General features: G+C 38.1%; 1 protein-coding gene across 17 annotated transcripts in view; it reads right to left on the reverse strand.

Annotated features, from left to right (window-relative positions):
- Positions 1-16,281, reverse strand: part of GTDC1 (glycosyltransferase like domain containing 1) — a 425,639-nt gene that overhangs the window by 54,011 nt on the left and 355,347 nt on the right. For all 17 annotated transcript variants that reach the window (XM_067025953.1, XM_067025952.1, XM_067025961.1 and 14 more), the window contains one exon: positions 12,428-12,537. In XM_067025953.1, coding sequence (XP_066882054.1) covers positions 12,428-12,537 — 110 coding nt within the window. The remainder of the gene's footprint in view (positions 1-12,427; positions 12,538-16,281) is intronic.

Below are 16,281 nucleotides of genomic sequence, written 5' to 3' on the forward strand. Positions count from 1 at the left end.
TCTTAGGAGCTTTGCCTTCGTTGTGATAATTATTGTACAGCTACATCTCTTCATCTTCATACTTTAAAAATGGGTAAGAATGAATTGCAGCTGCTTTCTGAGATAGGTTTTCTCTCATAAAATTAAACTCAAAACAGTGTCACTTTGGGAATATAAAAGATTTTTTGTGTGACACTGAAATCTAAGTAAACATAATATATCAAAATAGATTAATTGAATATATACACAGATCAGTAATATTTTTATAATGATTTTCGCAAAAGGTCAGTCAACTTCATTAAAGATGTACAACAGTACACCTACTATGGGCAATGTGCTATATTACGCTTATGTGATTAAGGGTTGTGAAATCCATTCAGAGCAGCATTAAAAGAAACAAGATAGAATAGAAAAGAAAGAAAACATCAGAGTGCATCAAATGCAATGAAAATATGTATTATGTTATGAAAGCTTTGGGTCAATTATAAATATGCCTACATACATGGGTATACTAGATCACAATGTAAATATGTATATTGGTGTGGATCATCGTCAAAAGGTTGGAAACTCTGTTATATTAGAATCTTTGGGTCCTATGAAGCTGAATAATTATAATTGCTATCCTCAAGAACCTTCTGTTATTGAAGTATGACAAATACATAAGTATAAACAAAATCCCATGGACATTCAAAGAAGGGAGGCAGCATATCTGTTTTAGAGGTCAGGGAAAGTAGTTGAGCTTTGACAGGTAGAAGAGGAGAAAGGGGTTCTGGGTAGTGACATGTGAGCTATCTTCAGGGAACACTGAGTAAACTAGGCTACAGCCCAGGACACTCATGGATAAGGATTGAAGTAAGGCTAGGAATGTGGTTGAAACCACACTGAGAAATCCGGACCAATGAGGTTATACTTATTTGATAAGGGTAGGAGAGGAGAAGGTGAGATACACAGAGATTATCTTTAGCAAGTTGAAGTTAGCAAAGGCTTACAGGATGGAGCAGAGGCCAACTCTAATCAGCCCATGAGGGTGGACAGAAGAATGTGACTAGCCTAGATCAATGGTTCTCAGCTGCCTGAAGTGGGAGCTGGGGTTGAGTGTGCAGATAGATATCGGATGATGAGGAGTAAAATATGTTTTTAAAAAGCATAATTATTATACTCATTGTTTTTATAATCAAAACTTCAAAAACTGTCACTCCGTGAAATCCCCTTGGGGGTAGGGATGTTCACCCCATTTTAAAAGTTGATGCACCCTAACCTCCAATGTCCTTTCTAGTTGTAACCTCATTTGGATGACCTTATTTTGTGGACAAGTAGGCTAAAGCTAAAAGAGGTGACATGGTTAATCAGTGTCAGAGCTGGAACTAGACCCTGAGCCTTCTAAATTCCAGAACCGTGTTCATTCCACTGCACCATATATCTGTGATGGTTTCCATTTTACAAATGTAACAATTTGGGCAAGGAGAGCTATAGCCGGAATATTCACTCCCTGTTGTGCTGCTTTCTGTCAGAGACTCCTGTCTGATAGCCATTGCAGGAAACATGAATTTGTAAAATAGGCAGGCTTTCCACCAAAGTCTCTTATTGGAGCAAATTTTATTTTGACCATACCACACTCCAAATCGTGACCATAATACAACTACAGGAATTCAAAAAGATAAAACTCCAAAGCAATGTGCAGCAGCCACATTCCAGGACCTCCTATCTGTTAACCCAAGTCATATATACATTTACAGCTTTTAAAATTAGCGTCTGTTTCTAATTTCCTATTGGTCTACCGATGTCTTGACCTTTCCCCATTCATTATTTAATTAATTTATCTATTTCCTTGTGTCATTCCCAAGCATACATTTCTCATAAACTTTAAGGACAGTTTTTGAAAATTAAAGAATATTTTTCCTCAGTAATGTTTTCATAGATATAACTTTTGAGAACAATTTCTTGAGAGATGTCTTAGGAGTTGTATTCTAGGACATATTATCTTCATGGTCTTCCCCCTGGTAGGATGGATAAATGACCTTGCCTTGAGAATTGCACTGAATTCTCTGGTTTCCATATAAAAGATAAATATTCCACTTACAGAAGCTGCAGGAGTAGAGTTCAAGCAGGCCTAAAGTTTAGGAGTGATCAGGGGAAAAAGACTGATTTTCACAGGATATGCTGTGCAATGGGAGTGAATTGTTACCAGTTACTTGTGTCTAGTGAGTCTCCAGAGCATTTGCTAGGGAAGGGCAGGCTGCAGACTTAACAAACCTTTCCTGAGAAAGGAAAAGAGAGCTTCTCAAGTATTGAATGGGAACCTCACTCGTGTCTGGGGTATCAGTGAGAGCTGGGCAGGGGAGCTTGCCTCTCCAACTGGGAGTGTTGCTGACTCTGGCCCCACGCAGCTGTTTCTGTCTAAGGAGTTGTACTCTTCACCCGCAAAGTGTCTTCTGGTCAGTTACACCACTGCCCCTTATGGCAGCCAAGTAACAACTGACCATAGTGCAGTGTGATATGCGCCTTGCAAATGATGCAATGACTAAGGGTGCTGTGAGCAATTAGGGAGGGAAGGAAAAGAGAAGCTATAGGACAAGAAGCACCACTGGAGTTGGGATTTTGCCCAGTGGAGAAAGGATATGCATGTGACTATGTGCGGAGGGCCAGAGGAATTTAAGCAATAAATAACACAAGGCATGGACGTGGATAAGTGCACAGATGTACTCAGGAGATGGAAAAGGGAACTGGAATCCATGAGGGATTAGGCTGGGGTCAGAGTTTGAAGAACCTCATTCGCCGAGAGGAAATTTAAGTTCATCCTGCAGAAAAATCTATGAGACACGTTCTTATTGTTATACTATTGTGATTCTCTTCTTGGATGGTCTGGGTTTAGAAAGAACACCAATAACAGTAGGTGTTTGAATCAAATATCAAAGTGTCCAGAAACCTGAAGACCAATCTGAAGCTTTTGTAGGAGTAAAGGTCCCAGAAGGTAAAAGGCAAAAACTAGGAAAGAAGCAGTAGCAACGAGGGCGAGGCATGGGAATTACTTCCATGCGATATATTCTCTGATGTGAAATTACTGAATCACGCAAAGGGTATAGTAACTTATATGGCTCAGGACAAATAACTTACATTACTATTACCATACATACAGATATTTCCCCATTAGTTGGACAGTCTTTGTTAGGATATGCCTTTACGTTTATTGCTTTGGTCAATGCAACCGCTTTCTCATAAATTCTCTGTATTTACACTTATTTCATTACTGGAAAAATTAAAGATTTTATTCCTAAAATTTGATTTAGCATTTATTTCTTCGGCTATCACTACTTCTATTGTTTATTAGCTGTGTGAATAAAAGTCCTAGCCTTGTCCTTGGCACAGAGTAAGACTTCAGTAAGTTATGGTACTTATACTCTATTGAAGCTTTTGCAATCTTTTATCTATAGAATATATTTAAAATCTATACTTCATTACTTATATGAATATTTTGTTTTGTTAGTTTTATTCCACAGAGGTTATTTATTTTACCCAATTTCTTATTTTCACTAAAAAATATTATATTTTAAAGCTGGGATAAGTATATTAAATTTTGTTATATAAGTTTGGTGGATGTTAAAATTATATACAAGCTGGGTTTATTTCGGAATTCTCTATTTTTGTCCATTTTTCTACCTTCATGTTTTTGAATCGGTAAAGTATTCTTTTAAAAGAGTACTTTTAACTTCATACATGTTCTGAATCTGGTAGGACATGTTTTCCTTCAATACTCCTTTGTTAGTGATTTCTCTGATACACTTCCTGTTTATTTCTTTATTTTGTAGGAATTTTAGAACAACTCTGTGAAGATATATAAAGTAATATTTGGGCATCTTAATTGGAATCTTGTTAAATTCATAAATTAATCTTAACAGATACTGTCATTTCTATCTGAGTATTTATTCTTTCGTGTCAGAAGCATATATATCTATTTTTTTTTTTTTTTTAATTTTTTTTTTTTTTAATTTTTTGCGGTATGCGGGCCTCTCACTGTTGTGGCCTCTCCCGTTGCGGAGCACAGGCTCCGGACGCACAGGCTCAGCGGCCATGGCTCACGGGCACGTGGGATCTTCCCGGACCAGGGCACGAACCCGTGTCCCCTGCATCGGCAGGCGGACTCTCAACCACTGCGCCACCAGGGAAGTCCTCTATTTTTATTTTAATCTTCCCTACTTTCCCATTATATACGGTTGTTTTCTTCAGCAAAGGACTGGGAGACTGAAGACCTCATTTTCAAATCAGATTCCTGGGAAACTGCCTTCCCCAACCATATTCTTGGGAAAGTGATTATATGCCTATTTCTAAGAATCAGGTGAAGGTGGTTCTCTCTACTGAAAATCGACCTCAGATCCACATTATTTCAATGGAATGAATATAAATAATTTTCCTCAGCTATAAACAGAGGGTGTTAATGCATGTTTGATTATCTAGTCATTAGATTGCTGTAAGGGTTATGAAATTATGTATTCAAAGTTATTTGAAAATGTTACAATATAAACAAGGGCTTGGTATAATAAAATGTAATTTTTACAATGTTTTCCCGGACAGTAAGATTCTAGAGGAAAGGAACCACATTTTCTCCTCTTGCTATCCACAATATGGTGCCAGACCACACTACGAAATATTTGTATGTTAGGGGAATGAGTAGATATTGATACAATTTTTTAAAAAATTAAAAGGAAAAGGACAGGTATGGTCTAGAGAAAATGACTTTAATCTTACTGGCACATTTATTTCATCTCATACACAACTGTCTTACAATTCAACATTGATCAATATATTAATAGCTTTCCTTCTGCTGGGTCCCCCTGTAGCAAAATTTTATACCTTTATATTAATGTGATGTAAGTTACTTGTGTTCCTAGAACCTTTCTATTATTTCTCCCTTAGTGTAAGCTGCTCTGCTGAAAATGAGATTGTAGCTGGGCTCTGAGAGAAAAGGGAGATGGGAGGGGAGGGAAATGTTATATAATTATCCTACATTTGACTCCAGAGCAAAGGATCAGGAATATGCCAAGATCACTGTAATAACCATTGTCATGCCAGATACTAACCAGAAGCTTTCCACATACTGTTCTTAACCTCAAATTAAAGGTGAACCAGAAAGACTTCTGTCTGCCAAAAGTGTAGTTCAGGTTTTTACTTTCCTTTGCAATCTTTCTGCTCCCCGCCGCCCATGCCTAAAACTTAAAACTAGTTCTCCCACAATGCAGGGAAAGAAGAATCCTGATGTGAGGCTTTGGCTGTTCATAGAAAAAAGTATTTGGTTTAGAGTTATCATTTGTGAGAAATTATTAAGTATACAAACACATTCCATTGATTTGATATCTTAAGTATTTGCTTCTTTTTTAAAAAAACAAAACAAAGCAAAACATCATCTTAAGGGCTAACAATGTGACCTTGTCATGAGAATTGGCCTAAGCTAAAAATATTTGCATTGAGGAGCTTCTAGGCTTTTTGGTTCATTTGTAACATGGAGTGTGATGGATGCTTCACGTGGCAGAATGACCGTTCAATTTTCTGGATTAAAAATAATTAAAATAATGGCAAGAATGAACTTTTAAGGTTCAGCATCATTAATGTCCTCTTCTCATCTGAAATTCATTAAAGACTCATTCTGTATAAACTCTGAAGAGAAGTCCATGAGTCTTATAATAAAATCTGCATAGTAGTTTTGAAAGCACTTCCCTCCCCCTTCCCAAATTATGTAACTGTGCTTGAAGTCCTCAATGTAACTCAAAGGAGTAGATAGGGTGGGTGGTTTTATTATTATTATTTCTCTTTCCCATCTTTTCCTTTGTATGGTACAGATGGATTAACTGACGTTAACCTAGAAAGCTACAGGACCCAGTCCCAAACCTGATCTTCTGACTTTAATTCTTATAAATCAGAGTTTCTCAAGCTTGGTACTACTGACATTTTAGGTTGGATACTTCTTTGTTGTGAGGGCCGTCCTGTGCACTGTAGGATGTTTAGCAGCATCCCTGGCCTCCGCCCACTAGATGCCAGTAGTACCCTCCCCTCCCCACAACAGCTGTACCAACCAAAACGTCTCTGGGCGCTGCCAAATATCCCCTGGGGGTGGAGGGCAAAACTGCTCCTAACTGACACTATAAGCTTTCCAAAATGCCATCACCATAAGTGATAATTAAGTCCATTCCCACAGAGAGCAACTCGACTTCAATATCAACTCAGCTTAATGGGACACGGTTGCTAGATGTGTCTTCAGACACGAGCTGGGTTGTCTCCAGCAAGAAGGCTGTGGGCAGTACTCTCATATTTGTTAAAAGTTCTTTATTCAACATGGATAGACTCACCCAGACTAAGGCAGATATCTTGGGTAGGCTTGATTTTCTCTCTGATGGGCCACAGATCATGATGCATATTAAAGAGCTTTGGTGGTCAGTAGTGCTTTTCATCAACTATTTCTGCTCTCCTCCATTCTGGGCTCAAAGCAGGATTGCATTTCCTGGCCCCCCCTTATAGTCGGGCAGTGCCTTGCAACAAGTTCTGGCCAAAGAGTCGAGTGGAACCCTATGTCACTTTTAGGCCAAAACAGTGAATTGCTAATGAAAGAAAGTCCTAGCTTTCTCTTGCATCTAGCACAGTAACTGGTAATGTTTGTGATGGTGGTTGCTTGGGTGTCTCTATATGCTTGGGATCCTGAGTGACCATATGAATAGAACACTACTGCTCACCTGCAATAAACATAGAACATGAATAAAAAATAAGTGTTGAGTGTTTTAAGCCACTGGGATCTTCCCGGACCGGGGCACGAACCCGTGTCCCCTGCATCGGCAGGCGGATTCTCAACCACTGCGCCACCAGGGAAGCCCAGCCACTGAGATTTTTAAGGCTGCTAGCTTAGCATAATTTAGCTTATTCTGACTGAAGTAAGAACTGAAAGATGAGAACAGATTGAAAAATAGATTTAGGTTAAATCAAGGTCATTTATATGAAAACAGAAAATATAATATAAAACCACTTAGGGCTTCCCTGGTGGCACAGTGGTTGAGAGTCCACCTGCCGATGCAGGGGACACGGGTTTGTGCCCCGGTCCGGGAAGATCCCACATGCCCCGGAGCAGCTGGGCCCGTGAGCCATGGCCGCTGGGCCTGCGCGTCCGGAGCCTGTGCTCTGCAACGGGAGAGGCCACAACAGTGAGAGGCCCACGTACCGCAAAACAACAACAACAACAACAACAACCACAACAACAAAAACCAAACCGCTTAGAACTTCCTTAAGTCTTAGGGTTCTCTAGTTTCATTCACGAACTCTCTAATATTTGGAAATCATTTCAATGTAGGTTTTAAATATATCTGATACAGTATGTAAACTACATTATTCTATTACACCAGACTTATTCTTTCATTCACTGAAATAGTATTTATTGAACAGTAAATATATACCAAGTATTATTTGGAATATCTTCCCACTTCATATTGTTTTTGACACCTTTCTTGTGGTGAAGACAGACGGCAGAAAGAAGAGGGAGTTCACTTTAATATCTAAGGAGTGATGTACTTAGGAAATGAATTTGCGGTTTTGCGGGGGTTCTTTGTTTATTTGTTTTTAAACTTTCCATGTGAAAAGAGCTTATTAGAGAAAATGGAAATGATATCATATGAGTAGCCAGGAATTTTCCACCATTATCACCTCCTGCTGTCTTACCTGTAAAAGAGGGATGATTTTGTGGATTTCCACATAGAGGAGAATAGCAGAGAGGTGGGCTGACAAGGTTTGAATTGTGGATTGATAGTTGGGTGGATGCGTGATTTCAGGCAAGTGCCTTAACCTCCCTGTTTCTGACTTTTCACAGCTGCAATATGATAATCACAAAAGTGCCTAATTCACAGGGCTGTTGTGACGAATAAACAAGGCAATGCACAAAGGGCTTCTAATAGTACCTGGCACATGCTAAGTGCTCTAGGAACTGATGGATAATGCACTGGAGTTAGACTACTTCTGCGATGCAAACATCACAGAAGATGTTTGTTTTATTCACCACTTCATCTTACACATCTAGTTTAGTGCTTGGCATAAAGTAGATATTTAAAAAACATGTGTTGAACACATACAGAAGTGAGTAGGGATGAGGAGACTGACTCCCAGGTTCTACTCCTAACCTTGCCACTACCTACTGCCCGTCTCGCCCACTGTGCCCAGCTGTGAGCACTTGGAATAGTCACTGTCCTAGATCTAGCATCTCTTTTGTAAAATGAAAGGATCATGCAAAAGAATGATAAACTATGTAGCTATAAACTAGAATCAGTAATCAACTACTACACTTTTCAGAAAAAGGATAATAACCTTTCTGCAACATAATTTGAAAATAATCAACAGTATGAAGACTCTACAAAGTTGCTCTACTGTGGTTTTAACATTTTCAAAAGAAATTTAATGGAGATTGTCTGCTTCATCAAAAAGGGCAGTAGGGCTTCCCTGGTGGCACAGTGGTTGAGAATCCGCCTGCTGATGCAGGGGTCACGGGTTCGTGCCCCGGTCCGGGAAGATCCCACATGCCGCGGAGCAACTAAGCCCGTGAGCCATGGCCGCTGAGCCTGTGCGTCCGGAGCCTGTGCTCCGCAACGGGAGAGGCCACAACAGTGAGAGGCCCGCATACCGCAAAAAAAAAAAAAAAAAAAAAAGGGCAGTAAAACTCACTAGCACTAATGCCATCACTCAGAGATATGCTACCTTTCCCTACAAGTTCTGTGTAGGGGGAAGGAGAAAGAAGTTGGATATAGAGTAATTAGTGTACAAACTTGCAACTAGAGTAAGAATAAGTCCTGGAGATCAAAACTACAGCATAGCGATTAGAGTCAACAATACTGTATCATATACTTTAAAATTGCTAAGAGACTAGATCTTACATGTTCTCACTGTGAAAAAGAAATAATTATGTGTTGTGAGAGAGACCTTAGCTAGAGCTACACTGGTAATCATATTGCAATATGTAAATGTATCAAGTTATCACATTGTACACCTTAAATTTATACAATGTTATATGTATAAATCTTACCTCAAGGGAAAAACAAAAGAGTAATTTAATGGTCCTGCTGTCATGTATTAAACCTTTCTTGGTTTTCCAATACATCTAGGCTTGTATGTGAAAGAGCAAAACTTGACTCATAAGGAGTGTAATCAAAGTGACTTAAGCCTTCAAAGTCTCAGTTTTTCCATCTATCAAATGAGATAATAATACCTACGCCTTTGGGATTATCATAAGCATTATATGAAATAACCTGGCAAAGGACCAAGCAAGAAGCAAACTTTCAATAAATAATAGCAATTAACAGGATAATAATGATTATTATTACAATTATTTACAAGAAAACCACTTCCTCACAAATGTTAACAGTGTTCAGAGTTATCCTTCTGGCTGATACTGCACAGTGTATAAGTTGGTTTTAGGGTATGGGTTTTAGATATGCTAGTGGAGCACCTAGAAGAGACAACAGGCAAAGAAATGTATGCCTGCTAGGTAACCCTTTGCATGAAGTGCTGGATGGTGAAGTGGGGAAAAATAATTAATGTTTAAACTTAGAGAAGCAGTTGGGTCAGAAAACAAGAAAATGGAAAGGTAGCACAGCATACTAGTTAAAAGTATTATGTATTGATAGTTATGTGACCTCACTTAATTTCTCTGTGCCTCAGTTTCCCCACCTAAGAAAAATGGAGACAGTAATACTGAATGAGACTGTTAAGAAGAGTTAACATTTATAAATGGCTTAGAACAATGCCTGAAATACAGCAAGTGCTATATTAGTGTTTGTCAAACTAGGACAGTGATACAGACGGCAGAAGTTACACAGAACTGCCTGTGAAGAAACCTTTGGAGTAAAGACTAGCAAGGTGGCCTTCTAGGAGCACAACCTGGAAATCTACCAGGCTCAGTCATCCAGCCAACAACTTGGGCTCCTCCTATGCACAAGGTGAAGTTCTGTAGCCTTAAAGAGAACTGATTCACATTTGACATGACAGAGATGGGCCAGAGGCAAGGGCAGAAAGGAGCTCCAGTTGGGCCTGGGAGTAACAGAAGTGTGTATGTAGGTAATATGACCCTTCCTATGGTCTTCCACAGCATTCCCTAATGATCCCACAGCATCCTAGGTACCTGTTAATTATATGTAAGTGTCTCCCCAAGGCAGGGCTCTCTGAGGTGCAGACTGAGTCTTGTTCACTGTGAAATCCCCCTTCCACAGTGCTCAGTTAAGTATGTGTTGAGGTCAAACCAAAGTGAGTAAAAGATTGAGCCTGTACTTACTGAGCACTCAGTTCTTGGGCCCCTAATTGCTCCCCATCCCACTTTCAATCCACAGTGCTGCTCTAAATAGCTCAGTGTTAACGTGTGGGAAGGGAGAGCTGTGATCCCAAGGACACGGCCCTTTGAGTAAGAACCTAGTCTTCTTTGTAGTGGTGGCTTAAAATTACCCAACAGTAAAGCTGGCTACAAAGCCTTCTGCTTAGGGATATCCTCCAGCCTCTTTCCTCAGTTCATCCACAAACACCTCAAAACTGGCACAAACAAAATTAAACTCACTAGCTTTGCAAATGAGCTGATTTTTTTCTTCCTTCTTCCTTGACAGCCATCCATCTATCAAATTCTTTTCTGTGTTTTCCTTGAGAATCTCTCTCTCCTACAGTCCTCTCACTAATCTCTCTTCCACCACCTCACAGAATCACACTTGGATGACCACTGCAGAGTCTTACTGCAATTCTGCCTACATATCACTGCAAGAGAAATCTTCCTAAAATACACGCTTTATCATATTTCTTTCCAGTTCAAGACCGAGGCTCCCTATTTTTTTTACCTTTACCTAATCTACTGTGCTCATCCTCCATACTTTGGCCCTACCCTGCTCATGTATTACTTACTTATTAAGTTTTGCATGCAGAATCTTCTATTCTACCTAGTGACCTCATAGCGTTAATCACTGAAATTGTTCTCTCATTTAAGTACAATATCAAAATACTTGCTTCTCTATGCTTTGCCCATGTTGTTTCCCCTTTTGGAATATCCTAATCCTTTGGCTATTCAAGTTCTAGCTCTTCAATTAACATTCTACTCTAAGCCACATGTGTCAATACTAATATATAATTACATTATCCTGTGTTTCCTGTCGTTATGCAAAAGTCTTCCCTCTTCAAGAAAACTATAAACTGCTTGAGGACAGGGAGTTTACATTTTTATCTGTTTATTCAACAAATATTTATTGAGTTCCAGCCTTGTACCAGGCACTGCACTAGGCTCTGAGGTACCGTGACGAACAAGATACTCATAATCTTTGTCCTCCCAGCACCTACATTCTAATGTTTATGTGTATGTGTGTGTGGGGGGAGTGAGATAAGAAATTACACATAATTATATGATTAGAAACTGAGGGAGGCACCATGAAGTAAAAGTATAGGGTGACATGAGACCATTGCAAAGCTTCACATTGAAAGAAAATGCCCTCGAGCTGAGAGTGAATGAATAAAACACAAATAGGCAAACGTGCAAAGGTTTACAGAAGGCTGGAATCTTAGAGGAACTGAGAAAAGTTTGGTGTTCATAAGTGCTGGGGGCAGAGGATAAGCCATATCAGATGAAGCTACTGAGGTACAAGCTGGGTTTACTTCCTGTGTTGTACCAGAATCAAAAAGTACTTGCTAAGTGAGGGTAAACTTTAAGTGGTCCTTAAGAGTCATAAAGCATGATGACAGAGTCCATTTCTGAACTTTTCTTGTCTGTAAACTTGGAGTTTACAAAAAAAAGCTGAATACCGAAAGCTTAAAAAATATGAACACCTAAGTGCTTAGGACGGTGGTTGAGGTGCTCATCCTACTGACTCAAACATGCCCAGTGAGGATGCAAGGTGAAGGAAATGGCTTGGAACAGGCTCCATGTGGCATTAAGGATGAGAAGACCTGCTGCTGTCAGCTTTGGATTTTTGTTTGTTTTCTTAAGTTCAATAAAAAAGGCATGGACCAAAGACAACTATGATATGTGTCTACTCCACATTACAAGTTTGATGCCAAAATGCTTTACACAGGCCACCTAACAGATGGTAATATATTTCAGCCATTACCAATGTGAGTAGGAATCAACCCAGTGACCCCAGAGGTGAGAGGGTGTATATCCAATTACAGATTCCCACTTTCCTTAAGTGTTAAGATGCCTAAAGCAATATATGTTATTTACATCAGGATGCACTGTATAAACTATATTTGATAAAAGAGATGACTTCACGTTCTCAACTTAAAGCAAATAATGCTTACTTAAGTATTTTTTTAATTGAATCACACTTTAATGCCATCGTATAATCTTTTGGTTAGCAGTGCTCATCTTGATTATTCTAACAAAGGGAAACATGGAAATTAATACTTAAATTGTACAGCTTATGTCATCTATAAAAATACACACTAGAAAATTCAAAAGAAATACCTGGGACATCTGTGAAGGTTTCTCCAAGGACAGATACGTGGAAATTGAGTCCTAAGTCCTTAAGATGCATCAATACCTTAAAAAAACTCTCTGGATCTTTATCATGCTCCCTGAAAAAAAAAAAAACACAAAACAAAACTTGTGATATCTTAGGGTATGTGTTAGGAAAAGTGTTTTCACTTCTCATAATATCAATTCCTCTCATGGTCTACTGTTAGGAGAGCCTCTGGCATCCAAGCTGAGATCTTCCCTCACCCTTATACTGTAGCATTAGTATTGAGTGTTTTCATGAATCTAATTTCTCTATCATGGATCAAAACCCAGTCCTATTGAAGTCTCAAGGCTCTGCAGCCTTTTATTAAAGGAGAATCTGTTCTTTCACATTTTTTGGTTAGACTATATAAAGTCTAGCTTATTTTCCTTTCTCCTAAAATGGTTAATTTTCCACTTAACACAGGCTTTTAACAAAAGAAAAGACCAGTCTTCAAAGGACGATTCTCTACTGATCATGAGAATGTACCAAAGATGCCTTTCATTTCCATGAGTCTGAGTACCTCTCTCTCACATTTACTGAGCCTCTTTGTGTCCACAAGGAACACACAGTTTAGGGAGTGAGATTACAGACTCTCTCACTAATCTCTCATTTTTAATAATTGAATGGAGAATTATAAATACATCAAAAGGGGGTAGGCCTGAGTCTAAGTCCACTGAGTATTAACTTAGGAGTGGAGGTTAGTCAATGCATAAAAGAATAGCAATAAAGATAATTCTTTCATTTAGTAGAAGCTTTGAAAAACATGGATTATTTTTGTTTGTTTAGCTTGTCAGTCTTCTTTGTAATGACAGAATGAGAGGCTAAAGGACACTAAAATTTAAAAAAATATCACCAATTCAAGAAATCACACTAAAATGGAATGACTTATTTTCTACATTCTAAGGTATGAATATTTCAGTATTTCTTGCATTTAATTACACTGTTTTAAATTATCTTATTTCAGACAGATGTGGACCAGATGTCTTCAAAATATTTGTTTTTTCATTTATAATTCATAATTTAAACTTATTTTCTATATTTCAGAGAAATAGTTATATATCAGCAATTGAATTTCTCATTTACCAACTAATTATGTAAAATAAATCTGTAAATTGATCAAACTGCTATATGAAATATGAAAATTATATCATTCAGGAAATCTCATGAAAAATGACATCTGCAACCCTAAATGTGTTAATTCACAATTCAGTCAATATTTTCAGTATCAAGAATTAAAACAAATGCATCTTCTGATTAACATTTTAAAACGGCATGTATAATCTCCTGGAATTGTAAGATCTTATAGAATTAGAGTTCTGTAACAATTTATTTTAAGCTCTGTTTGATTTGCTTCAAATAATAAAGAATGCAGTGGCAAAATGTTCATTGCTTTTTAAGATGATGGGTATTATACACATTGGGAAGTTTTGGGGTAATTCTCACATATACTACTGCTGTGGGCAAGAAAAAAGACTCAAAACAGTTTAAAGTAAAGAATACACCATATGTTATCTTCAACCATATCAATCAAATAGCTGCCACCTAACCTGTAATATGTATTATTTTAATCTGAATCTCTTGGAAATACGTAGATGAAAAGAATGGAAACAATATAACATAATATATTTTAAGGAGGGAGTAACACTACAGGGAAATCTAGCCACTCAATTCTCTAAATTTTTCAATTTGAGTTCCAAAAATTTTGGCTATGGGTCCCTGAGAGAATATCTATTCTAAATATTTCCTGCTGCTTGTTTGTTGGTTGGTTGGTTGGTTTTGTATTAAAGTAAAAGTAGATGTGGTTTGGGCTTGGAAGGAGGTTTAATTGGGTAGAAGCTGTAGCTCTTAAAAGATTCCAATGTGAATATTTTCAAGGCAGCCGGCTTCATGAACCTATATTTTCAGTGTTTCTATACAAGATAAATGCATGACAATCCTACTATATTCTTAAGATATTTTTTATAGGTGGACAAAAGCTCTCATATTCAATAGTCACTTTGCATAAGAACACAAAAGAGATTTGCATGAATCTCTCTCTTTTTGTTTAAACTATAATATATGGATGAAAGTAAGGTGAGATTCTTCTTCCACATAATTATCCCTCAGAAAAAGAGGCATCTTATCTAAAGTCCTTATAAAGTCTCTCATAATACCAGGCACTCTCTCAATTACTTTATTTTGAACAAAGTACAGTTTAGGGAAATAGCATTAACCTGAGACACCAACTGATGAGAATTTTGGATAGTTTTAGCAGTCATTCGCTTGATAGGACCGGTAAAAACAGAAGCCAAGGGATTTAATACTGAGTTAGTAATTATTTGGGAGACATGACCTAAAAATTCAAAGTGTTTTTGAAAACAAGTATTTTAAAGATCACTTAAAAAAGTAATAGAGTAAGTGGTTACTGGAGACTATGAGTAGTAAGTGGGTTTTTATAGCCAGAGAAAAGATTTCCAGTGATGGCATCATACGGTTTCACAATCTTGCACCCCAAACCGCTTAGACTGAATTCCAGATGACAGGTGGTGGAAACATGCTGACTGCCTGAAAAGGTGGTACCATTCTGATGTCAAGAATGCATGGGAGGGGGAGTTAGACTAAAACTACATCATAAACGATAAGGTTGAGAAAAGAGCAATACTTCTAAAAATATTCCACATGAGATATGCTTTAAAGTATTATCTATGTCTCAATTAGTAGATTACATATTATAAGTAGACACTTGGCTAGTTCATCCATGTCCCTCAAAGTTTACATAGTCAATTTAGCTGAAAACTTTTCTCAGTTTTCTCTTTAGACAAATGGGAAATTGCCTACTATTCAGAGAATCATTAAAGATGTGCACAGATATCCAGCCACAGCCATATTATCAAGGCACAGATATATCAATGACAGAGCTCAATATATTTTGTCAAGAGAGGAACTCACTGCAGATATCCAATGGATCCATGGATCTTATCCTAGCACCCATAATATTAATGAACCCATTTAGCAGAGAATGTGAATGTCTTAAATTCCTTTCTAAGAAATCTAATGTGAAGTTCTCATACTTATGATTTTAGAATAAAGCATGAAATATAGGATGAGGGATTTTAAAATAACATATTGGGCTTCCTTGATGGCGCAGTGGTTAAGATTCTGCCTGCCAATGCAGGGGACATGGGTTCGAGCGCTGGTCCGGGAAGATTCTACATGCTGCGGAGCAACTAAGCCCGTGTGCCACAACTACCGAGCCTGTGCTCTAGAGCCCATGAGCCACAACTACTGAGCCCACGTGCCACAACTACTGAAGCCCACGTGCTTAGAGCCTGTGCTCTGAAACGAGAGAAGCCACCGCAATGAGAAGCCCATGCACTGCAAGAAGAGTAGCCCCCAAGTGCTGCAACTAGAGAGCCTACGCGCAGCAATGAAGACCCAATGTAGCCAAAAATAAATAAATAAATAAAAATTAAAAATAAAAATAACATATCGAGTGCCCCTTTTTGTCAACAGCTATCAGGATTAAACACACATTTAATGGTATCGTCAATTCTTTATAACCACATTTGTAGACTTATGGGCTCCTAAACTCTCTTCTTCTGCTCTCATCAATTGCTGGTAGGGATGTAAATTGCAACAATATTTTAGAGGGCAATTTGGTAATGTACATAATAAGCCTTAAATTGTATATAACTTTTGCCACAGTAATTCCAATTTAGAAAAGTTACCCTATGAAATAATTAAAGAGGTGCACAGAAATTCAGCCAGAGTATGTTCATAACAGCATTGTTTATAATAGCAACCATCTGTAAACAACATAATGGGATGATAAAGAAATATA

The sequence above is a fragment of the Kogia breviceps genome, chromosome 2 (genome assembly GCF_026419965.1).
Source record: "Kogia breviceps isolate mKogBre1 chromosome 2, mKogBre1 haplotype 1, whole genome shotgun sequence".
Taxonomy (NCBI): Eukaryota; Metazoa; Chordata; class Mammalia; order Artiodactyla; family Physeteridae; genus Kogia; species Kogia breviceps.